Raw genomic sequence first — 25,496 nt, forward strand, 5'->3', positions numbered from 1 at the left:
TCCTCCTCACAGTCTGAGCGTTGTTTTCCTCAGTTTGTGTAGAACAGCCAGTGGAGACAAACTTATTCACTGGTTTCAGAACACAGTGTTGATGGTAGGTGAAAGCCGTGTGTTTATATTCTGTGACAGATGGCTTCCTGGGGTCTTGGCAGTCGGTACTGCTTCATGTAGGCATCTGTTTACTTAGTTTGGTCATTTGTGTTGATGTGGCCAGTTTCTGCCCTATGACACTTGGCTGGACTTTGTAACAGAATCCCCACAAATAGAAGTGGTTCGTGTAGGGGCAGGAGAGGAATGCAGTGTGGACATCTTCAGTTTTCTATTCCTAACGTGGAAGGATTGTACTAGTTTAGGTGTCATCCTTTCGCCTTTGGAGGGGAAGAGCTAGTTTTCGCAAAAGTCGACATCAAGGAATTAAATCCAGCTTACTTTTCAGGACAAAGATTTGCTTTGGCGAAAAGTTTTTTTTCTTCAGGTTTGTTTTTATGCTACAAATAAGAGGAATGGCATCTGTCCCTCTAGTCACGTAAGGGCAGCATGAGAGCCAACAAAAACTATACTCAGGAGTTCCCGTCGTGGCGCAGTGGTTAACGAATCCGACTAGGAACCATGGGGTTGTGGGTTCAATCCCTGGCCTTGCTCAGTGGGTTAAGGATCTGGCGTTGCCGTGAGCCGTGGTGTGGGTTGCAGACGCGGCTCAGATCCTGCGTTGCTGTGGCTCTGGTGTAGGCCAGTAGCTACAGCTCCGATTCGACCCCTAGCCTGGGAACCTCCATATGCCGCGGGAGCGGCCCAAAGACATAGCAAAAAGATAAAAACAAAAACAAAGCAAAAAAACTATACTCAGCAGTACACCCTTCTGAGCAGGTATTTTTTTGCTGCAATTGACCATCCTTTTTTCATATGTCTTTTTTGTTGCATTTGACACATAGGGGAAAAGATATGCACTAGTGGAAATTTGGTATCCAACAATTTCTCCAGGCATTTGTTATTGTTGTTGTTGGGGGAAATGCCTGGACTTACTGATTTAATAAACATTTTGTTGTTTCTCTGAATTCTTAATCTTTTCTGGTATTTGGCATGTATGAGTTATAAATTTCTTTCTTATATTTAAATTAACTTTTGTGTTGAAGGAAACAGAAAAAGCAAGACCTAACTTTCTCAGACAAAACATGACATTCCAAATACCTTTTCTTTTTTTTGCCACACATGCAACATGCAGAAGTCCCTGAGTCAGGGATTGAACCTGCACCACAGCAGTGACCCAAGCCACTGCAGTGACAGCGCTGGTTCCTTAACGTGCTGCGCCACAAGGAGCTCCCCAGATACTTTTTTCTATCTAGCAATTTTTCCACAGATTTTAAAATACTCATGAAATTTCATGAAACACTTTTCTTTCAAGAGAATAAAGTGATTTCGTAAATTATTGCTTTTTTATTCATTTTATATATTTCTAAAAATATTTGGTTGAGAAAATTTAGCACAGAGTTTTCTTGACATTGAATTGAGATTAGAAGAAGAAACCGCATTGCGAGCAGCTGAATTCCCCACGTAAAAGGCCCTTAGTCCTATAGACACTTGTGTAGTGTGTATTTTGCAAATCTCAGGTAAGGAATAAGTTCTCATGCCAGAGTTTAAGGAACATTGCATCTTCTTTGAAAGTCATGCTTTAGAAGAATTTTGATTAGTGGACGTAATTAAAAGACACTTCTGAATTTAGATTTTTTTATTGTAATTTTTCCTTCTAGTTTTATAAAATTTAGAACAAATTACTTTTAACTTTTAAAGACCTGATTTTACTTTGTCTCCCTAAAACTGTCCTTTTTATTTTATTTTATTTTATTTTTGTCTTTTCTAGGGCCGCTCATGCGGCATACGGAGATTCCCATGCTAGGGGGTCTAATCGGAGGTGTAGCCACTGGCCTACGCCAGAGCCACAGCAACGAGGAATCCGAGACGCGTCTGTAACCTACACCACAGCTCACGGCAATGGCAGATCCTTAACCCACTGAGTGAGGCCAGGGATCGAACCTGCAACCTCATGGTTCCTAACCACAGATTCGCTAACCACTGAGCCACGACGGGAACCCCTCAAACTGTCCTTTTTAGAAAAGAAAATTACCTTCCACCTATGACAGTCTCAGAATTGAAGAACCAAATTAGAAAACTAAAATCTTGGTCATGAGCGTTCCTGTTGATTCGTTCCATTTCAGGGGAGGGTGTGCAAAATGCCATGGTGAAGAGAGGATTGTAAACACGCGATGGTTTTTTTTGGGGGGGGGGAAGCCGATAAAAGCAGGGGTGGTTAACTGTCTCACCATAACTCACTTCTAAATTATAGATGCCTTTTTATTGCTGCCTAAGTTAGAGCCTCATCACTGCGGCTTTGTGATCGCAGTCCGGGCTAACCCTGAACGGTCAGCATTTTTAATCATTAGATCTAGTCCTTTCCCAGCTCCGTCCTTTTCCTAGCCGTCCGTTTATTTGTACGCACGTTCTGCTTGTCTGTCTTTCAGATCTTAGTGAAACTGTGCAGTTTTGTCTCTCCAGCTGAGGAGCTGGCCCAGAAGGACGATCTCCAGCTTTTATTCAGTGCAATAACCTCTTGGTGCCCTCCCTACAACCTGCTCTGGAGGAAGAGTGCTGGCGAGGTCCTCATGACCATCTCTCGCCACGGCCTCAGCGTCAATGTGGTGAAGTATATTCACGGCGAGTCTCTCTTAGCCTGTTCATTTCCCTGCTCGGAGCTGCTCCCCCCTTTCCCTTCCTCGTGTGATGGCGGATTTGTCTTCCTCTCTCCCTTCTCCAAAGATTCTCTTTTAAATTAAAACACGTATTTGCCAGGAGAAAAGATTTTCTGTTGTATTGGTGAGGCATTTCAAAGGTAAGACATTCTCATGTTCAAAATGATGACTGTCTACAGGAGTTAAAATAATGGCATCGTTGTGTGAATTACTAATCAGACTGTAATGTACATTCTATGTCATAGCCCGTGCTTCCCTCCTCTTACTGAAAAAAAATGAGAGAAGTGTTTTTCTGAGGTGCTCTAGTTAAAAGTCTCTATGAAAAAAAATTTTTTTAGACAGATAATAGTCTATCTGATGCAGCGTACATTAAATTAGGGGGGTTAATTGTCAGCCTTAGAGTTCCCGTCGTGGCACAGTGGTTAACGAAACTGACTAGGAACCATGGGGTTTCGAGTTCGATCCCTGGCCTTGCTAAGCGGGTTAAGGATCCGGCGTTGCCGTGAGCTGTGGTGTAGGTCGCAGACGTGGCTCGGATCCCGTGTTGCTGTGGCTCTGGCGTAGGCCGGTGGCTACAGCTCCGATTAGACCCCTAGCCTGTGAACCTCCAAATGCCGGGGGAGCGGCCCTAGAAAAGGCAAAAAGACCAAAAAAAAAAAAAAAAAAAAGTCAGCCTTGAGGAGAAATTGTCCATTTTCTTAGCTTATATATAAGGCTCAACTATCCCTTAAAATGTCTAAATAGGAGACAGTTGTAGCATCTCAAATAGTGTGTGTGTGCACATGTGTATATAAATGAGACAAGGAAGTCTTTCCAAATAATTTTTGTGGGCTATGCCTGCAGCATGTGGAAGTTCCTGGACCAGGGACCAAAACCATGCTACAGCTGCTACATAAGCCACAGCAGTGACAACAAGGGATCCTTAATCGCTGTGCCACCCGGGAAGGAACTCCTCAGAATAAGGTTTAATACCACTCTTTGTTCGCTTACCTGAACACAGTCAGTCATTAAATGTTTCTTGCCTCTGTCCCTATCTTAAATCTTCTTAGCTTTGGTTATATGACACTGGGTTTCTTCAGACACATTTTATTAAAGATAAGAAACAGTCTTCTTTGAAATGCCTCCAATCCCCAAATTTAGTGTGGCGTGTAACTGTATTTTAAACTAGTAATATGGAGTACAAACATAATTTTCAGATTTTATTTACTGAAGTATTTCTGTGTCTCATAGTCTATATTTTATTCTAATTTGAACTTTTAACTAATTAGTAGTTTTTTCTTAAACCTAGAAGGCAGTTGTTTGTGTTTTTTCCCTCTACTATATTAATAAAAAGATAAAAAATAGCATGTGGCAGTGGCAGTCATTTTGTTTAATGATAAAACGTGTAAGTATAATGTAAAAATTAGAATGTCAACTAGCTTCGAACACTTCCTGTACTATCCTGTGTTTACTACTTAGAGGCAGAACTTTCTCAGTGAATTTGAATCTATATTTACTTTTAGAATCTATAGCATGTATGTTGCAGTAAAAATACATTAAACTTTAATGCTTCTTTAAACACCAGTTAAGAATGAGGAAAATTTTCTTAAGCATTTGATATAAATGGCATATATACGCTTATTTAATTCTTTATTTTTACAGAAAAAGAATGTTTATCTACGTGTGTTCAGAATATGCAGCAATCAGATGACCTGTCTCCCCTAGAAATTGTTGAAATGTTTGCCGGGCTTTCTTGTTTCCTCAAGGATTCCAGTGACGTTTCCCAGACTCTTTTGGATGACTTTCGGATATGGCAGGGATATAACTTCCTTTGCGATCTCTTGCTGAGGTAAAACAGCGCAATTGAAGCATATAGTTTTAAATGTCTATTTCATCTTCTCATCAAAAGAAACAATGTAGCTTGGGGTTATAGGAAAAGATAAATTCGCGGAAGAAACAAAAGAACTCTAAATGTACTCTAATCAGAGGATCTGAATTCATGCATTACTTAGTTAATGCATACTCTATCCTCTTAGCTTTAATCATGTCTTTTTGTTCCTGTTCTGTCAAGAAAGTATGGAGGGTGAATTTACAGTTAGATTAGAAAAGGCAGGCTGCAAACGTGGAGCCAGTGGTTAGACATGAAGAATAAATCTGCTCTTCACTCGTAGCTAAGGGTGAAGAGTTTAAATGAACTAATTAGCGTCTTCCTTACGTAGAAACTCTTCTGGGTTAATTACATTTTTGGTCTCCATTTTAGTGTTATTATTGGTGTAGTTGATAGCAAGAATAATTGTGGAGATTGAATGAAACCTTATAAATGTATATGTAAAACGAATTAGCCCATCCCAAACTCTTTTACTAGCCTTCTTTTTCATCCCACGTGTTTTGTACTTACGTGGGGAAAATGGCTGGTTATGAGTTTATTTCAGAAGAAGATACTTGTGTCTCACTATTTGTTCCCTGGCCATTAATTATTTTAAAATCATTTGATCTACTGTGAACAAGCATTATTTTTTAAACGTTTTGCTCTGACACCAGTTTGACTTCGTTGCCATTACTTAATACGAGGCAACCCGCAGGAGTATAGCTTCGCCTGTCTATCCTGATTTATGAATGAGGACCTGTGAACGTTGAAGAAAGAGCCATGTTACAGTACTCGCTGGTACAGGCCTTTGCAATGCAGGTTGACTGGATGTCGTCAAAAGCCTTAAAGACGCTGATACTCTTTGGCACAATAATTTTACTTAGAATTATTTATTGTGAAGATATAACTCCAGAGGGAGACAAAGTTGTGTGTGTATTAGTGCTCCTGTGTTCTGATTTCGACTAGCTGACCTGCTCTCCAGGTGCCGGCTCTCTGGTCGGCTGTCCATGGCCGTGAGAATCATGTCTGTGGAGAGTTTGTACCAACGTGGAGAGGCAAGGGCGTAGCACTCGAAAATGCAGAAAACATAGGCTACCACATGCTGTATATGGTATGAAAATAACTAGTATTAAAACAAAATTTTTCACATTAAGAAAAGACAAGTTTAAAGAAATTAAGGTTTTCAAAAATGGTAAGAAGACCTTTGGAAATCTGCATGTACTCTAGTCAGTATCTGAACTAATAAAATACAGATAAAGTCTTACAGATCTTCCCAGGGAATTCACTTTTTAAAATTATTAACTGAGAGAATTCCTTAGTAAAGAAATGGTTAATACGAGTTTGGGTTGTAAACAGTAAAACTTATATAACATCAGAGCCTTAGGGAACTGAAGGAGAGATAAGCTAATCCTTTTATATTACAGAGGTTGCCTACCGAAGATTAGTGAATCATATAAAATGACACTGTTAGTGGCAAAATAAACGTTTATCAGGTCTTCTGACTATTGGTATAATTTCTTTCAAATACACGGTGTCGTAAAATTTGTGGATTTATAAAAGTGTTATGTTTTTGTATAGAAAGACTGCGAGAAGAAGCTTCCTGTTATACTCCATACATTTATTTATTGCATATAAAATTGGTATTTTCTTTCTGTATTAAATTTGAAGATGCAACACAAGAGAAAACGTATTTGCTAAATCATATTTTTCCTAGATTGGAACAAGCAAAAGAGGCAGAATCCAAAGATGCTTTGAAAGATCTGGTTAATCTGATAACTTCCCTGACGACATATGGTGTCAGTGACCTAAAACCAGCTGGTGTTAGCACAGGAGCGCCCTTTTTACTGCCTGGATTTGCAGTACCTCAGCCTGCAGGCAAAGGTGAGGCTTTTTTCTCTTTTTTTCCCATTCTCAGCCACTCAAGGAGAGAGGAAAGAATCAGTCTGACTTCGATTATTCTTTATTTATGTTACTTGTATAAAGGCAGTACACTTTTTTACTAAAATTGGTGCTTTTATGGGGTAATTTCTTAAGTGACAGTCTTTAACAAATCACATATTTGAAAATAATGTGAAAATATCATAAGCTCAAACAGTGAAATTTATGACTTAGTATTTCATGTCAATAATCAGACGGTTCAAGAATCCAAACGTGCCTCCTTGGAATGTTGGCACCTCACACACTGTGTGTGGCTGGAACTTGATTCACACTCTGATTTCAATGCGTGTCTCTGACTGAGACGTTTATAGGAAGCACAGGTGCAAATGCTTATGTTTTATTTAAAACTAAACACACCTAGGTATAGAGATGTCGCATACTTTCGAGTCAGAGAATAAAGTTTATAGTTCAGATTTTCTAACTTTGGCTCTTCATTTAGTGATCTTTTGCTAAGAAAACTTACTGTGTAATTAGTAACATTTAACTCTATAAGAGCGCAAGCTGGTTTTATGGTGTTTTTTCTTTTGTCTTTTTGGCTGCACCCGTGGCATATGGAGGTTCCTAGGCTAGGGGCCCAATCGGAGCTGTAGCTGCTGGCCTACGCGACAGCCACAGCAACTTGGGATCCGAGCTGCATCTGGGGCCTACACCACAGCTCATGGCAACACTGGATCCCTAACTCACTGAGCGAGGTCAGGGATCGAACCCCCAACCTCATGGTTCCTAGTCAGATTCGTTTTTGCTGCGTCATGACAGGAACTCCTGGTTTTACTCTTTATTTAATTCTTTTAAATGCATAATAACCATTCTGAAAGACTCTGAGCCCAGAGGCCTCTAATAGTTTCTTTCACATTATTGTTACTAAATATTCAATGCAGTTATGATATTTGCATGTAAAATTTAACTAGCCAGAAAAAGTAATGTCTAGTTACTTAAATTTCACAGTACATAATGTATTTTATGACATAGATGTCAGCAGTTACAAGTTTTTAAGTCAGTGAGAATAGATAGACAAGAATATCCTAAATTTAATTTAGTAGAGAAAATTATACTGGAAATTCATGACTTAGATTAAAGTTGTCAAACTTACTTCCTTAAGACGTACCCTCGGTTATAGGTTATACAGACCTTTTTAAATAAGTAAAATCCAGGAATGTCTTACTGAGTAGTTCAAGGCATTGTTTTATTTAATATTAAGGGAAAATGTTAAACTAACTCTTCTAATTTAATAGGCTCTAGCTTGAATATTTCCTCAATTAACTCTATTTATTCATCTAAGAATAGCTCAGCAGTATACTTCCTATTTTAGATTTCATTGTTTTATTTGATTAATCAATCTGATTAGGACACTGGCATAATATTTAGTTAACGGTCGTGTAATTTTGTAATGAGAGAATTAATCCAGCTAAATTAAACTTCCTCCTATGTCTGCCTGCTTTTGTCTCTTCTGTAACAGAGGAAGTACATATATTCCCTAGCACCTCCAGTGGTTATTTTGAGACGCCGGTGACATAAAGTCTAGGAAAGCAAAGTTCAAGGACATTGCGCTAAGAGTCAGAACTCAGGTGACCATGAGTGACCTAACCTTTCTAAATAGCAGTGTCTTCTTCAGAAACATTAATGTAATATTCTGTGAAACGAATGAATCAAGCTAGATCATTCTGAGTTTCATTTATAACTCAAAATTATCTATTTCCCATGGCTTACTTTGGGATAAGTTAAGATGTCTTGCAATTAGTTTATCCATTCTCCAGTTGATGGCATTTTTTTAAGTCTCATGAATAAAGTTACTAGGAACTTTCATGTAAAAGAAGTTTTTGTGTGGATGTATGTTTTCACTTCTTTGTGGTAAATTCCAAGCAGTCGAATCATATGGCAAATGTATGTTTAACTTATAAAAGTTTGCTTTACATTCTCAGAAACAGTTGGTGGTGTTCATCTTAATTTTAGATAATTCATATGAGTGTGTAATTGTATCTAATTATTGGGGTTTTTTTTTTTTTTGCCTTTTTCTAAATTATTTCAAGCATCTTTTCAAGAGTTTATTTGCTTTCTGTATCTCTCCTTTGCTTCAGATCTCCATGTCCAATGTTTGGTAGGATTGTTTGTTTTATTGGGATTTTAAGAGTTTTTTAGATATATTAGATAAGTCTTTTATAAGATATATACATTTCGTGAGTTTATTCTCCTAGTCTTGACACGCCTTTACTTTTCTTGGTAGTATCTCTTGAAGAACGGAAGTTTTTAATTTTGATGAAGCCCAATTTATCACTTTTAAAATATTTTGTGTTTTTTGCCTCGTATTGAAGAAATCTTATTTAACCCAAATTCCCTAAGATGTTCTGTTTTCTCTTGGGAATTTCCTATTTCAATTCTACATTAAGGTCTATGGAGCATTTAAAGTTAATTTTTGTTTATGGTAGAAATGAAGGTTTGTTTGGGGTTTTTCTCCCCTTTATGGATATCTACACGTGCTAGGACCCTTTGTTGAAAGACCATATATAACCATACATCTGGGGCTCTTTCTCAGTTCTCCTCCTTTAATTAGTGTGTCTATCCTTAAGCCAATACTACGTGGTCCTTGATTGCAGTATCTTTTTTTTTTTTGCCATTTTTTGGGCCACTCCCACGGCATATGGAGGTTCCCAGGCTAGGGGTTGAATCGCAGCTGTAGCCTCCAGCCTATGCCAGAGCCACAGCAACGACAAATCTGAGCCGCATCTGCAACCTACACCACAGCTCATGGCAACGCCAGCTCCTTAACCCACTGAGCAAGGCCAGGGATCGAACCCACAACCTCATGGTTCCTAGTCGGATTCGTTAACCACTGCACCATGACGGGAACTCCGATTGGTCAGTTATTTGTTCGGGGTACTTGAGGGAATATTTTCTTTGATTTCACTCATTTTCCTTTCATCATCTGTTTCCAAGGAATTTTTACCCATTCATTGGTAGTTACATGGAAAAGGGAAAGCATGAATATATCCACTTTGGTTGCTCTATACGTAGTTTGCCTACTTTATTTTTATTGCTGATTTTAGATCAAGTGAAACAGCAGAGAAAAAGAAAATTTAAAAGAAAAGGTAAACTGGCTTACTAGTGCCGTGGTAACGTATGTTTGTGTGTGTTGAAGCTGGAAAATGACCTCTGTTTCTGTGTGTGGTGTGGCCAGAGCTCTTACACAACTTTGTGTCCTCACCAGCAGAGACCTTTCTAAAGCAGGAAATGAAAGAAAACTGTAGCAGTCCTTCTGGGTAATAACAGCTCCGTGGTGGGTTTTTTAATCTTAACTATTCTAGACACATCTTTGTAGCGTTGTCCTCTATAATTCATAGCTCTCCATAGCCTCCAGATTTGTTCCCTAAACACAGCCAGTGTTTTTTAATGTATTTTTAATAGAGAACACATCTCCTCATTAAAAAAGACCCCACCTGTCTTTTTCAGGACTCTTCTGTGTCTTCAACTTGCGAAATGTTTTCTCATAATGCATTAATACTCATAACATGATAACCAACATAAAAGAATGATGTATTTTTCCATTTTCGTGTTTTAGTTCACTCTAGTAACCAAAGCGCCTTGCTCTGTTCATCATGGGTTTCCTTTGACGAGCATAGTATCCATTCTGGTTCACTTGGTTCTGGACGCAGGTGTGGCCCGGAGCGTAACCTGCAGATTGTTTCTAGCCAGCCTCCATTCTGACTGGGAACTGCTGTGTGATTCGTGTGTTATTTTCTGTCTTAGACTTCCTAGACACTTACTGATTTCCTCCCTTCTTTACCAGCCCTACGGCCACTACCTTAATTGAGGCTCTGTAGATCATGCACCTGCATTCTTAGCAACTCACTTTTCTGTTCATCTCTACGCCACAGAACCATTCTCTGCAGTGTTGCCTGGAATCTAACTCTGGTGACTTAGAGTCTAGAAAAACAGAAACAACACAGGAGTTCCCATTGTGGCTCAGCAGTAACGAACCCGACTAGTGTCCATGAGGATGTGGGCTTGATCCCTGGCCTCACTCAGTGGGTTAAGGATCTGGCGTTGCTGTGCGCTGTGGTGTAGGTTGCAGACACGGCTCGGATCCCCCGTTGCTGTGGCTGTGGTGTAGGCTGGCAGCTATAGCTCCAATTTGCCCCCTAGCCTGGGAACCTCCATGTGCCATGGGTGCAGCCCTAAAAAGACAGAATAAATAAATAAACAAAGCCACACAGCATTCACTCTCTATTTACTGAATGAGCGCTTGTGCATTTCTTTACTTACACCTTTATTCTTCTTTCTTTCTTTTTTTTTTTTTTTCTTTTTTGGCCATCCCATGGCATGTGGAGTTCCCAGACCAGGGGATCAGATCCGAGCCACACAGTTGCACCTGTGCCACAGCTGTGGCAACACCAGATCTTTTTTAACATGCTGTGCCCAGCCTGGGATCAATCGTGCATCCTGGCGTTGCAGAGACACCCCTCATCCTGTTGAGCTGCAGTGGGCACTCCTTTATTCTTATTTTATTTTAAGTTTTATTAATGTTTGTATCATTTAAGCTCTTTTTTCAAACATTAACTTACATTTTTCATTAGATTCTGAAAGTAGGAAAGCTCTTTTTTTCTTTCTTTCTTTTTTTTTTTTTTTTGCTTTTTTAGGGCCAAACCCGTGGCACATGGAGATTCCCAAGCTAGGGGTTGAGTCGGAGCTACAGCTGCCGGCCTACACCACAGCCACAGCAACGCCAGATCGGAGCCGCATCTGTGACCTACACCACAGCTCATGGCAACGTCGGATCCTTAACCCACTGAGCGAGACCAGGGATTGAACCCACAACCTCATGGCTCCTAGTCGGATTCATTTCCACCGAGCCACAACCGGAACTCCACAAGCTCTGTTCTTTATGGGATGTGTACTTCTTCTTCTGAACCTTAGAATAATTCTTTTGTTTCTGCTTATATAGGGTTGACAGTAATGAGGTGATAATTATCATCTTTTAGAATGATTTTCTCACTTTTATTTCTTTTAGTTATTTGTGTGCTAAACAGAATAAAGTCAGTTAATGCAAATTTTGAAACTTTATAGGATACATCTGATTAGTTAAAATCTTTTAATTATTTTTTTAGATTTAATTATTATTCTCCTTGCCAGTTGAATATTGTAATAATTTAAGGGCTATGATAGTTCTAACTGCTCCTGACAACATCAGTGTTTAAAGTACACTTCAAATATGTATGTCACTAATTTTGATATTAAAATTCAGCCATTCCTGGAGTTCCCGTTGTGGCTCAGCAGGTTACTAACCCGACTAGTACCCATGAGGAAGTGGGTTCGATCCCTGGCCTCACTCAGTGGTTTAAATCACCATGAACTGTGGTGTAGGTCACAGACTTGCCTCGGATCTGGCATTGCTGTGGCTATGGCACAGGCTGGCAACTGTAGCTCTGATTCGATCCCCAGCCCAAGAACTTATATGCCACAGGTGCAGCCCTAAAAGGCAAAAATAAAATAAAATAATATCCTTTATATACTTTTGCCTGATAGAAGCCAAATTATTAGATTCTGTTTAGTTTTATTGTATATAAGATGTACTAAATTTGGAAATAATCCAAAATCTTTTTCTGGATTAGTCATAGGAATGATTTAATTTTACATGTAGTGTAAGACTGATTGGTTATTCACTAAAGTAAAATGTCTGCTCTGAAGCTAGTCTCGGAGACCAGTTCGTGTTTCGTGTTTCTTAGTCATTTACTATGATCAGCCTATTTTAAATACTCACAGTGGCCCCTGGATGAATTGAATAGTAAGGGGGATTAAGGATGAATCAAAGCAGATTAATTACTGTAAGTAAAAACAAATTATAAAGAGCTAAATGTTCCGTTGACTACCAAATTTCTAGTGTTATCCTTTTTTTTTTTTTTTTTTTTGCTTTTTAGGGCTGCACCTGCGGCATATGGAGGTCCCCAGGCTAGGGGTCTAATCAGAGCTACAGCTGCCGGCCTGCACCACAGCCACAGCAATCGTTGGTCCAGGCCACAGCTTTGGGGGCAGTGCCAGATCCTTTCACTGAGCAAGGCCAGGATCAAACTCTCCTCCTAACGGTTGCTCATCTGATTCTTAACCCTCTGAGCCACAATGGAAACTCCTCTAGTGGTGTCCTTGTGTGCAAAGATTACCATGTTTTGCATTTGACTTTAACTTGTGTGTCTTTGTACACATTTCGTTCAGTTCGGCTCTTTGTGATGGGTAGTTTGTTCTTGGGCTTGGTTATTGATATGCCTCATCTTTTGTCACTGACATCACTTAAAACCAGATAACGAGACTCAAACTTGGGGGAGTTCCCTTGTGGTTCAGCAGTGACCCACCTGACTAGTATCCATGAGGACGCAGGTTCAGTCCCTGGCCTTGCTCAGTGGGTTAAGAATCCGGCCTTGCCATGAGCTGTGGTGTAGGTTTCACTCAGCTTGGATCCAGCATTCCTGTGGCTGTGATGTAGGCCGAGAGCAGCAGCTCCGAATTCGACTCTTAACCTGGGAACTTCCTTATGTCTCAGGTGCAGTCCTTAAAAGAAAGGGGGAAAAAAAAAAGAAACTTGGAAAAATCCAGATTTTCCCATATTACCCTAAAGTCAGCTTTTTTTTTTTTTTTTTTTTGCCATTTCTTGAGCTGCTCCCGCAGTATATGGAGGTTCCCAGGCTAGGGGTCTGATTGGAGCTGCAGCCACCAGCCTATGCCAGAGCCACAGCAACGCGGGATCCGAGCCGCATCTGCAACCTACACCACAGCTCACGGCAACGCCGGATCGTTAACCCACTGAGCAAGGGCACGGACCGAACCCGCAACCTCACGGTTCCTAGTCGGATTCGTTAACCACTGCGCCACGATGGGAACTCCATAAATTCAGCTCTGTTTAACTCCTTTATGATGACAATTGATAATCACTTCTACCTTGAAAACAAATTTCCAAATTTCATGAATGTTTTGGTATTGTAATTAAAAATGGAAAACTAGAACTTGGAGAAATGTTTTTCTCCTCCTGTTTTCCTGCTTCCATTCTTGCTGTTCTCATGCCTGTTACCTCTTCAGCCTGAAAGTCTTTTCAGATTGAGAGGTAATTGTTACAGTCAAAGTCAATCTTGCAGATAATAAAAAGTGACACTTCTGCACATTTCTAAACTTTGAAGCCAAGACCTATATAGTTTGCTTTATTCTTTCTAAAACAGTCTAATATTTACTATATATACTGTTCTGGAAACAGAATATTCATAATGTTGCATTAAAAGCTTAATCAGTATTTGTATTTCTTTTTAATTCAGTGACTGGACCTGATGAAGAAAAATAAGACCTTTTGTGAAAACAGGATATATTCTTCATGAATAATTGATAAATGATGCAGTTCATGATATGTTTCAAGACTAATTTGCCATAGTGAAAATATCACATCGTACCTACTTTTGTGTTCTTGTTTTCTGTTTTAGGTCACAGTGTAAGAAACATCCAGGCCTTTGCAGTTCTTCAAAATGCATTTTTAAAAGCAAAAACGAACTTCCTTGCCCAAATCATTCTTGATGCCATCACAAACATTTACATGGCTGACAATGCCAATTATTTCATCCTAGAGTCACAGCACACACTGTCACAGTTTGCTGAAAAGATTTCTAAACTCCCAGAAGTTCAAAACAAATACTTCGAGATGCTGGAATTTGTCGTTTTTAGCTTAAATTATATCCCTTGTAAAGAACTTATTAGTGTTAGCATCCTCTTAAAATCTAGCTCTTCTTACCACTGTAGCATTATCGCAATGAAGACCCTTCTTAAGTTTACACGACATGACTATATATTTAAAGATGTGTTCAGGGAGGTGGGCCTTCTGGAAGTCATGGTAAACCTTTTGCACAAATATGCTGCCCTTTTGAAGGATCCAACTCAGGCATTAAATGAACAAGGTAAAGCATTTTCCCTAATTTTATCTTTATTTGACAGAGGGCTTTGGGCAGGGTGTTTTTTCATGTTTTTCCTTTCATTTGCTTATTGAGTGGAATTCCTAAGGTGCCTTATTGGGACAGCCTTGGGAATATTTCCCAGAGTTCACTCGTTCATTCCACCTCTGCTTAGGGAATTGGGAGGAGGCAGAGGACGAGGGTTGGGGCAGAAATAGGTCACGGTGGAAGAGAGTGGAAGGTAAAAGCTGAGGAAGGCGTTTTCGATCTGCACAACAGTCTCTCCTGTTTTCTTTTCCTAAGAGACAGTAAAAGCTTCTAGAAACAGTTGGGATGTTAGGTGCCTCAGATTGTTTTTCTTATAGAGAGCAAATACGCATATCTTCTTAGTGATACTATGTATACACATGTTTTATCATTAGCTACCGTAAATTTGATGTTTTTCTGGTAAATCTGATAAAAAGCGTAGTAGTATCTGGCCCTTAGGATTAAATGTATTGAAAGATTAATACAAGTTGAACAGACAGCGTTATTCGTAAACTTTTCCTTCTCTCTGGTGCATTAAAGTCTAGCATTCTTCCGTTGACCTCCTTGATTAGGAAAGCCCCTGTGAGAAGAATACCTTTTGCTTTGATGGGCATTTTCCTCTTTAATATTTTGCTCGATAATTATAGCTTTGCGGCCACACCAAAATAAAATGTGTAAATGATTTTGACTTTATGTTTGGTGGCTGGTAGACGGGTATCATTTGGAAAGGTTGTGTTGTATCAGTTGTGTTAGTGGTAAGAGTGTTAAGAGTGGTTTTTTAAATTTTTAAAACAAAACTGAATCTAGCAAAAGTAAACACATCGCTTTTATGATTTGGACCTTTGACTCTTTTTTCCTAGGGGATGCAAGAAATAATAGTTCATTTGAAGATCAAAAACACCTGGCTTTGTTGGTCATGGAGACCTTGACAGTGCTTCTTCAAGGGTCAAACACAAATGCAGGTAATTAGCAAAGCTTCCAACAGATGCTTTAGAAGAAAGCATTTTCTAGCATTACCTCTGCTTATGTCTTCTCTAATGATTCTTGTTGCTGAAATGTTCCTGTTACTTAGAGAAAAAAAAAAAAAAACAAAACTATTGATTCAGTGATGGTACTGTCGTATCTCTAGGAATGGAATATTTTTCACTTTTCTAAGTTCATGAATGACACAATGTATAACAGTATTATTACTTCGTTTAATTACTTTTTATAGTATGCTTTGTGTTTGAAGTATTCTTTCTTTTTTCTTTCTTTTTTTTTTTTTTTGGTTGTACCTGCAGCATGTGGAAGTTCCCAGGCCAGGGATCCAACCCATACCACAGCAGTTCCTCAAGCCACAACGGTGACAACGTTGGATCCTTAACCTGCTGAGCCACCAGGGAACTCTCTTTTTCTGGTTTTGGGGTTTTTTTTTTTTTTGCTTATTTAGTACAGACTCTTTGTCAAATAAGTTTGCTTACCTAAACGTTTTCTGAAACATCTGCTTTACATGGTGATTTTTTTTGATGATTTAGCAATTCAGGTTAGAGTATCATAATGTTACAACCTTAGGGAAATGCTAAAAAATGCTTGTCTAATAAAACTTGCCTCTCCCAGGTTAAAATGGATTTAGTCCATCTTTTCTTTATCTTTGATCTCAACTTTCCTTCAGTCTTTCCCTACTGGTCATTAATAAATGGTTCAACTATATTTATGAAATATCACTCTTGCTTTTAGAAGAGATTGCTTAAAATTTTAGCCAATGTCAAAAACGTGTCAAGCAGCAGTTCAGTACTACCAACGGGAAGAAGCGATGAGACCAGTTCGGATGAGTGGGCTGGTCCCAGATCACATGGAGCTTTTTAGGCCATGCTGAGGAACTTGAATTATGTTTTAAGTGTTATAGGAAGCCGTGAATGAATAAATGAAATGCACAAATGCCTGCATATTTGCCTGAATGCCGAGAAACTCAGTATGCAACATACTTAAAATATCTTGTGTGTCCCAGACACCTTGGTAGGTGTTCAGGATGCAAAAATAAGATAATTCTTGCCCCAAAGGAATTACAACCTGGTGAAGAAAGATGTAAACACATAGTTGTGTAAGTAATTATTTAAATACAGTTTTGGCAAATGCCAATGTAGAGTTGAATAAATTTAGTGGATAATTCAAACAGTAAGTATAATGAGGTTTAAGGGGTACAATACTAACAGTTTGTCTATGGTATCATAATCTCCTTATTTCCACTAACTAGTTTTAGTTGGCTGAGATAGTCAGAAACATAATAAAGATACACTTATAAAAATTTATTCGAAAAATCAGCTTTTGATGCCATGACCAGGATTACACAGGAAGAGGATGAACAGTTCTGTTAACAAAGGGGAACGGAGGACTTAAACTCTATTTAAGAACAAAAGTCGCTTAATCCGTCTCCCAGAATGCCAGCCGTTTTCACAACGTGCTTATCAGTGATCTCTTTTCCTTGGTAGGAAAGATGTTTCTAGCTGTGTGATCTCAGGCACTTCAAATAGTGTTTTGTTCAGATCAAGGATTCAACAAGTATTAGCCATTATGATTATCTAATGGGCACTGCCTGGCAACCAGGGAGTGTGTCCGCCTGGCCTTCCACGTGCTAGGTCTCAACACGTGGCTTATGCTTACTTCAAGATTATGTAATTCTCAAAAAGTTAGCAAATGGAAAGCCACTGAATCGAGAGGACAGTGGCCACTGCCACAGAATACACTGACATTTATTCATTCAGGAAGCATTTATTGAAACACAAACCAGAAGGAAATCCAATTTTAATGGGAACTAAGCATATAAACAGATAACCCTGAGACTCATTGCTTTAAATGATTACAGTAGTGCCATATACAAGGTACTCGAAAAGCGAAAAGGGTGGAAGGATTACTTTGGAGGGAATGCTGGGGGGTGATTTAGATCACTTGGTCCATGTTTTTATACTCGAAGATGGTACTTAGTATAAGAAGAGTATCTTTCATGGTCAGGAGCACAGGCTAAAGCACAGGGCTGTAGAGGCATAAATCCTGCTTGAAGGCTGTCCCACTGACATTGGCCGCGTTCCTCGACCTCTGCTTGTCTCGTGTGCTGTACAGTCGGGGGTGAGGATGAAATCAGTCAGTCTGCATAAAGCCCGTGAGACAGTGCAGTGACTCCTGCTTTTCTATCACAGTTTGTCTTTTTTTGTTCGTGTACTCTGTCAACTAAACATTTGGTTCCTTGTAATTTTTCTCATTATAGAATACCTTATTCCATTCTTTGCTTGCTGTTATTTTGGAAGCTTTGTTCAGTTTAAATCTCATTGATTTGGGATATTGTTCTAAAACCCTTTTATTAAACTGATTTCGGGTATTGTTCAGTAAAGCTACATAAAAATGTTGGCCTTGGAGTTCCCACTCTGGCTCAGCAGGTTAAGAACTTAACGTAGTGTCCGTGAGGATACAGGGTAGATCCCTGGCCTTGCTCAGCGGGTTAAGGATTAACCGTTGCCGTGGCTGCGGCATAGGCCTGCAGCTGCAGGTGTGGCCCTCAGAAGACAAATAAATAAATAAAGTTGGTGTCTTTGAGGTCTACCTCTGAAGTTTCTGCGTGCTCTGGATTTGGAGACGTTGGACGTGTTGAAGATACCAGGACACTATCACATTAAGGAATTCTAGAGAAAATTTGTGTATGCATTTGCCGCTGCAGTCTTCTGTTGTCTTGTCTTGTGATTGTAAATTTAAAGGGTGATTTCCTATGGTGACTTAAAAGGTGAAAGAGTCGGGTAGGTTTTATGTGCATTCTTTTGAATTACTCTTTCTACAGATTTTAATTCATCTAGCTTAGACTGTTTTAAGTGAGCCCATGGTATTTTTTCTCCCCCCTTCAAGGAATCTTTCGAGAATTTGGAGGTGCAAGGTGTGCCCATAATATAGTGAGGTACCCGCAGTGTCGGCAGCACGCCCTGATGATTATCCAGCAGCTGGTGCTCTCTCCCAACGGGGACGATGACATGGGCACTCTCCTGGGGCTGATGCATTCAGCCCCCCCCACAGAGTTACAGCTGAAGACTGACATTCTAAGAGTAAGTTTGATACGTTGTTATTCTTACTGTTAAAACCTGTGGCTATTTTTGAATGACTTAAAACTATTATGAACTATTCTTGCAGATTTTCTTCAAGTCCAAAATTTATGTCAAAATAAAAACAGCTGAAGGAAAGCCAGTGTCTTTAACCTGGCCTCCAGGGGCCCACCTGATGCCTGCCGTCTCTTTTCCCTCTGACTCCCCCTCCCAGGACCCTCACCCCAGTCTTGCCACAGACATGACAGGAAGTAGAGCTGCCTTCTGAATTGCATATTTCTTTTGTTTACTTTTGCTTTATTCAGGTTCATTTCTCATCAATGAGAAGTTTGCATTTTTTTTTTCCTTAGGCTACTGTATATTTCTCCTGTTTTGAGTATAGTGACAATTCTGAACATGCATTTTAATTTAAAAGCAAGATTACTCCGACCACAGTTTGTCTCTTAGACGAGAAGGAAATCTACATGCATATCAGTATTGGGGGACACTTGTATATTTGCAGGAATTGTCAGGGAAAAAACAAGTGCCTTCAAAAGCTGTTAAGGTGGCCAACTTTTAAAACATGTATCTGGAGTTCCCATTGTGGCTCGGCGGAAACGAATCTGACTAGTATCCATGAGGACACAGGTTCAATTCCTGACCTCGCTCAGTGGGTTAAGGATCCAGCATTGCCGTGAGCTGTGGTGTGGGTCGCAGATGTGGCTGGCATCCAGCACTGCTGTGGCTCTGGTGTAGCCTGGCAGCTACAGGTCTGATACGACCCCTAGCCTGGGAACCTCCACATGCCGCAGGTGCGGCCCTAAAAAAAAGGCAAATAAATAAATAAATAAGATAAACGTACATCATACTTCTTTCTTGGTATTTTTGTAATTGGACTTGTAAAATCTTTGGTAGATGTAGCCAACAAGAGGCAGTTGGGCACCTGGTGATTTTAAGGCAGCGTTGTTCTGGTAAATGGCAGGAACCAACTCTCAGACTGGAAAAGGCAAGAGGGGAGTCTGATGGTTGCATTTCCTGATTTCCATGGGGTCCGTGCTCCCACGGTGACCTGCTTCAGGCAGCTGATGTGTCACTGAATGCGGATTGGGAAGAGAGGTACAGTAGCATCCCAGGGTCCAGTATCTCAAGAGCACAAATAATCGTAAAATACAGAAAATAACTAAGTAATGAAGTTTTGAGTATGTACTGCCTTTGTTTTTAAAATAGTTTATTTAGTTTTAAGATTATGCTGAGATAATGCCAAAGTGCCAACCAAGTGCTGGTTTTTTTCATTTGTTTGTTTTTTGGCCTTGCCCGCAGCATGTGGCAGTTCCTGGGCCAGGGATTGAACCTGTGCCACAGCAGCGACCCAAGTCACAGCAGTGACAATGCTGGGCCCTTAACTCACTGCTCCACAAGGGAACTCCTAGAGCACCAGTGTCGAGGCGGTAGGAAGTGGGCTCATCCAGCAGCGCACACTCTAGAGTACTTTCGGACCAAGAAGCACTGTTCTTCTAACCCTTCTCCTCGTTCTAACCAGCAGTGTGTTCTTGTGCACACTTAGCTCTTCCTTGCCCTTCCACAGATTTAAAATAACACCTGTCCTCTTTTTCTCCGGTGTGTTTGTCAAGGCGATGATGGTGAAGGGCTTCTAGGCTAGGCCCTTGCTAAGAGCTTGACATGTATTCCCTGTGAAGTCACTTACTATTGTTTTCTTCGGCTTTTTTACATAAGAGGTGAAACTCTGGCGCGGAAAGGTTAAGAATCTGACCCTCGTTTAATGTTGGAGTCAGAGTTACCACCCACATGTTCTGACTCTAGCCCTTGCATTTAACCTACAGGCTAGGTTATAAGATGCTTAAAAATCCATACGTTAGAAGTCTTGTGTTAATGTAATTATATTACAAGTGTAAGCACTCTTCATTAAATTTGAGAAGACATAGAAACAAAATGGAAATGTATTGGGTGCAGAATAATTGAAGGAATACCCTGTATTTCTAAATTTTATTTATAGATTGCATGTTTCCTGACTTTTAAAATACTAAATTAAACCATAGGTATGTACAGTGATCTTCATAATTTCTAAAGTAGTGTATTTCAAAAAGGTAATTAAATATACACGTTAATATTTAGCCTTTCCCTTCTCAAATACCATTAGAAATGTGTGTGATATTTTAATAAAATGCCCTTTTCAAATGTAGTGACTGGGAAGGCTGCACATTGTGTCTTACGGAATGTTAGGTTCTCACGGTATTTCAGCTGCTGAAATGGGAGAGGAGCCTGTGTATTTGCAAACAGGTTTCGGATTGCTGTTTGGGGCAGAGTAGTTTCATGATTAAGTACATGAGTAGGGGAATCAGACCTCCTGGGTTTAAATCCTAGGTTTGCCATCGTTATAAGCTGTACAGTCTTGGCAAATTATTTAGTCATCTGGAGCCTCAATTTTTCATCTATATAGTGCAAATAATAGAAGTGCCCAAGGCATAGGATTATTGAGAGGATTAAATAAGGTAATAATATATTAAAGCACTGAAAGAAGTACCTGGTACGTAGTAAGTGCCCCAGAAAATGTTAGGTAAATTTATAATGTGTTATTTTTAATAGCTACGTTAAAACGATGGCCCTTCAACAAATAACTGATAGCCATAAAACATTGTTTTACCTGTTTGGCCTTCAGATTTTATTTCTTAGTGCTTAGAGCCGTTCTGGGAAAGAGCTTTCAGCCTTCCGTTCACTTTGCAAGAGAGCGCATGTGTTGAGTCCCCTAAAGGGACTTCTCTTTCCCACGCATCAGGCTGTAGCCACTTTATGTGAATCGAAATACGTCAGGACTTGGCTGCCCGGATCACCTCTCTAATCCTTTCGAGAGTAAATCATTTCGTACACATGCACACCTGTAAGTTTTCATGATTGTGCACACTTACACTAGAATATGTACTTTACTTATTTAATAAAATTACTTTGTAAAAAATCAGTGACTTCATTGATGTCATTATCCATCAAATAGATAGGAGAAGCTTTTCAGCCAGGATTTGGATATAACCATTATTCTATCAAAAGAAATGTGCGATGATGTTTCCGGAAAGTATCTTCTGCTTTCACCACGCCGTGTTTTAGCCAGCAAAACATTCGACCTGCTTCCTAGGACTGCTTGTTGAGGAAACCACCGACGTGCTTGCGTCGGATCTTCACGGAATGGTAGTCCCCGGTGGCATTCATTCGCAGTTGTTTTTTAGTTTGAATCTGAAGTTTGGTTTTGTTCGTGTCTTTTCCCCTTAGGCCCTCTTGTCTGTCCTTCGAGAAAGCCATCGTTCAAGAACAGTCTTTAGGAAGGTCGGAGGGTTTGTGTACATCACGTCCTTGCTCGTTGCCATGGAGCGGTCCTTGAGCTCGCCGCCCAAGAACGGCTGGGAGAAAGTGAACCAGCACCAAGTGTTTGAACTGCTGCACACGGTGTTCTGCACACTGACGGCAGCCATGCGCTATGAGCCCGCCAACTCCCATTTCTTCAAGACGGAGATTCAGTATGAGAAGCTGGCAGATGCCGTTCGATTTCTTGGCTGCTTCTCAGACCTGAGAAAAATAAGCCCCGTGAATGTCTTCCCCTCAAATACGCAGCCGTTTCAAAGACTTCTGGAGGAAGACGCGGTCCTGGTGGACGCCGTGTCGCCCACTTTGCGGCACTGCAGCAAACTCTTTATTTATCTCTACAAAGTGGCCACCGATTCTTTTGACAGGTACGGCTCTGTTCTGTGCTCTGAGTTAGAGAGCATGCTGGGTATGCCTCCGCATGACGGCTCGAGTTCTAGTTATAACCCAAAGGAAAATGGGACTGAAGGAGTCTCTCTTCTTCACTCATCTCTCACTTTATTGGTGAATGTTCCTCTTCCTTTGATGCGAAGTTTTGCAGCATGGACGTCTGCATGTTATTTCTAAAACCAGGGTTAGAGTTGAGCTTTTGATGCCCCCGAGGGAAGAAGTTCTATGCAGTTTACTTTCCTGTTTACTTCCTCGTGCTCTTTTTTCCCTCCTTTTTCCTGGAGAATCTGGGTGCCTGATACTAGTTGTCCTCAGGAAAACGTGGTTAGGATTATGTGTATTTTCAGACGGATGATGCCGTCTCAACACTCACATTGTACGGTCACCTCCACATTGTACAGGCTTCAAAAAATGGGGGAGCTCCCCGGGAGTCACTGATGGTTCAGGAGCCCAGCAGATTAGTTTGCTCACTCCTTCCTTAGAACCCTTCCTTCCTCCAGAGACCTGTGCATGTGCCACGTCACGGCGCCGGGCGCTGCGTGTTCCGCTCAGCCCTGGGCTGCTTTGACCATGGCCATCTTTTACCTTAAATACAGACGCTTTTTAGAAAAGCAGTTCCAGTATAACACGATAAAATACATGACGAGGGGCGATCCAGAGTTCCAAGACCTTGAACTCTGCTCCACAGCTCCGTTGCTTTACCCAGATTACTTCTTTGCAGACGCATGTTTTTTCGGTTAAGTTTTCACCCTGAAAGTAATGTTACGGGTGATCATGCTGCTCATTTGCCCCAAAAGCATCATCACTTTTCCAGCTTCCGTAGTTTGACTTCATAAAAGCAAGGAATTGTTTCTATAATGTCCCTGTAAGGACAGCAAGTAGCTCTGTCGGGTAGAGCGAATAGCTTTTATATCCTTAACTGTAGAATAATCCGCTTTGAAATACCTACGGAGATGGGTGGGCCTTGTTTCTTACTATTTCTTAGGCCTTAGTATTTAGATAAGAAAATACAGGGACCATCAAACTAAGTTTTCAGACATTTTCCGTCTTGAAAATCAAAATGCACGTGTGTTAACTTAGAGGACAGAAGGGTTGGTGTAGTGTTCTGGGAGTAAGATGTTTTTTAAAATTAAAACCCGCGTATGTAGATTCAATCTTGTCCGCCTGTTTTCTAACTGAACCTAGTTAGTACACCTTATTTTTAGTTTGCTTTGTCAAAAAACGAGGCCTCCAGCACTCTGTTGAACAAATGTGGTAACCGTTAGCGATAACGAATGAGGCTCTGCCGTAAACACGCCGTCTGCCTCCCCGGGCGCGTGTGCTGCGGCCTCGCTCCTTGTTGCTGCTGAGTTTGGGGGGCCCTGCTCCCTTTGGAACTTGTACCGGTAGCGCTTGTGAAACTAACCAGCTGCCCACCTGTGTTCTCTTCTAACCTCCTCACACCGCCCTGTCTGTTTTGTTGTCTGTAGTCGTGCAGAACAGATCCCTCCTTGCCTGACAAGTGAATCTTCTCTCCCCTCTCCTTGGGGTACACCAGCTTTGTCCAGGAAAAGGTACTGGTCCCATCTCAGAAGTCAATCTGTATTTGCGTGGGTCGTTTCTTCTGGGCTCAGTTATATGTTAACGTGGCTTTTGTGCTTTGTAACGTGAGGCTTTTGTTTTTGTTTTGCTTTCTGTTTGATTTGGTTTTGTTTTTTAAATGGTCAGTGTCTACTGAGTGTATTTCTGAAAGTCAACTGTGTTGGTGCTATGAAGATACGAAGCACTGGTAGAATTTTTGTTCTCCAGCATTTTCGAGCAGGCACATAGTTTATGAAAAGCAATGCAGAAATGAGGACATAATGCCTTTTTAAGTAGAGTACTTTCCAGTTTTTTCTTTTTCTTTTAGCTGTGCTTGGGGTCATTCCTTGGTTTTTAGTATTACTCCAAAATAAGCACCCCAGCATTGGCTAAGGAAAGGTCTGTTTTTTCAGTCAGGTTCAGGTTCAACCAGTTGAAATGTGATTCTGTTATAAGACTTTGCATGCTAACCTTTGAAAAAGTGAAGGAAAAAAAAAAAAAACAAAAAAAAAACAACCTACCCTAGCTCTTTGCTTTCATCAGTTGTGTGTAAACCCCTTTGAAATTGGATCTAGACTACTTCATGTGTAACGCTTATGAATGAATATAAAGAACCAGCCGTTGATTGACAAGAGTATAATTAAGACCCATTTGAGATTCCACTTGCAACCTGTACTCAGAGTGATCACAGTCTGTGCACTTGGCACCAAATACTCTTCCTTCCCGTTTTCCTCTAAATCAAGTACAAGTCCTTAAGTCATGTATTCATATTATTCCATCGTGGCTTTTTAAAAGGAATACTGAGGTTCTGCTATGTTCTTGTTTAACTCTCTTTCTTTCTTTTTTTCTTCTTTTTTTTGCTTTTTAGGGCCATACCTGTGGCATATGGAGGTTCCTAGGCCGGGGGTCGAATCAGACCTGTAGCGCCAGCCACAGCCGCAGCCACAGCAACGCAGGATCCGAGCCATGTCTGTGACCTACACCATAGCTCAGGGCCACGCCAGATCCTTAACCCACTGAATGAGGTCAGGGATGGAACCCAAAGCCTCATGGTTCCTAGTCAGATTGTGTCCACTGCTCCACCACGGGAACTCCCTAACTTTATTTCTGGTGTTCACATTTTGAAACTTGAGTATAGTTGGAGTTAATTTAGTATTAGAGTATTTGTTACAAATTCAGTGTTTCAGTACATTTCAGTAGTAATATTCATTAGGTATAGGGTCATATTTTCCTTTTTCTCTTAAATTTACGCTGGGACTTACAACTCATTTTCTTCTAGTAAATGATCACATCGTTCAGAATAGTCTTAAGCAAATTTAGTGTTTTTCAATGTATTTGTAGTTAAAAACTACCATTTCTTTTTTGTTTTTTTACAAGCAGCTCCTGATTCAAGAAATTAAAAAATCAGAGTTCCTGCTGTGGTACAGTGGGATTGGTGGCCTGGCACAGTGAGTTAAGATCCGGCATAGGTCACAACTGTGGCTTGGATCCATTCCTGGCCCAGGAATTCTGTATGCCACAGGTGGCCAAAAAAGAAAAGAAATTGTAAAATCAATTTTAGTTGACCTTGTGTACGTTTCTGTTGCTAAAATGAATAAGGTATACTTTGTGTTGGAAGATTCATGTGTCCTCACTATCCCAGAGAACTACTGGATATGAGGAAAAATTT

At 40.3% G+C, this 25,496-nt stretch overlaps 1 protein-coding gene across 10 annotated transcripts in view; it reads left to right on the forward strand.

The window, feature by feature from the left end:
* The window catches only part of WDFY3 (WD repeat and FYVE domain containing 3), a 271,937-nt gene that overhangs the window by 125,353 nt on the left and 121,088 nt on the right, over positions 1 to 25,496 (forward strand). For 6 of the 10 annotated variants that reach the window (XM_021101795.2, XM_084973505.1, XM_084973500.1 and 3 more), the window contains 8 exons: positions 2,517 to 2,709; positions 4,386 to 4,572; positions 6,305 to 6,471; positions 13,980 to 14,447; positions 15,329 to 15,430; positions 18,339 to 18,532; positions 21,788 to 22,245; positions 23,737 to 23,820. In XM_021101795.2, the coding sequence (XP_020957454.2) occupies positions 2,517 to 2,709; positions 4,386 to 4,572; positions 6,305 to 6,471; positions 13,980 to 14,447; positions 15,329 to 15,430; positions 18,339 to 18,532; positions 21,788 to 22,245; positions 23,737 to 23,820 (1,853 nt within the window). The remainder of the gene's footprint in view (positions 1 to 2,516; positions 2,710 to 4,385; positions 4,573 to 6,304; positions 6,472 to 13,979; positions 14,448 to 15,328; positions 15,431 to 18,338; positions 18,533 to 21,787; positions 22,246 to 23,736; positions 23,821 to 25,496) is intronic. The other 4 variants (XM_084973508.1, XM_084973503.1, XM_084973507.1 and 1 more) reach the window with 1 other exon arrangement.

The sequence above is a fragment of the Sus scrofa genome, chromosome 8 (assembly GCF_054392235.1).
Source record: "Sus scrofa isolate SSC_HxYL_T2T_F1_AM1 chromosome 8, Sscrofa_HxYL_maternal_Yorkshire_Landrace_v2.0, whole genome shotgun sequence".
In the NCBI taxonomy this organism is placed as follows: domain Eukaryota; kingdom Metazoa; phylum Chordata; class Mammalia; order Artiodactyla; family Suidae; genus Sus; species Sus scrofa.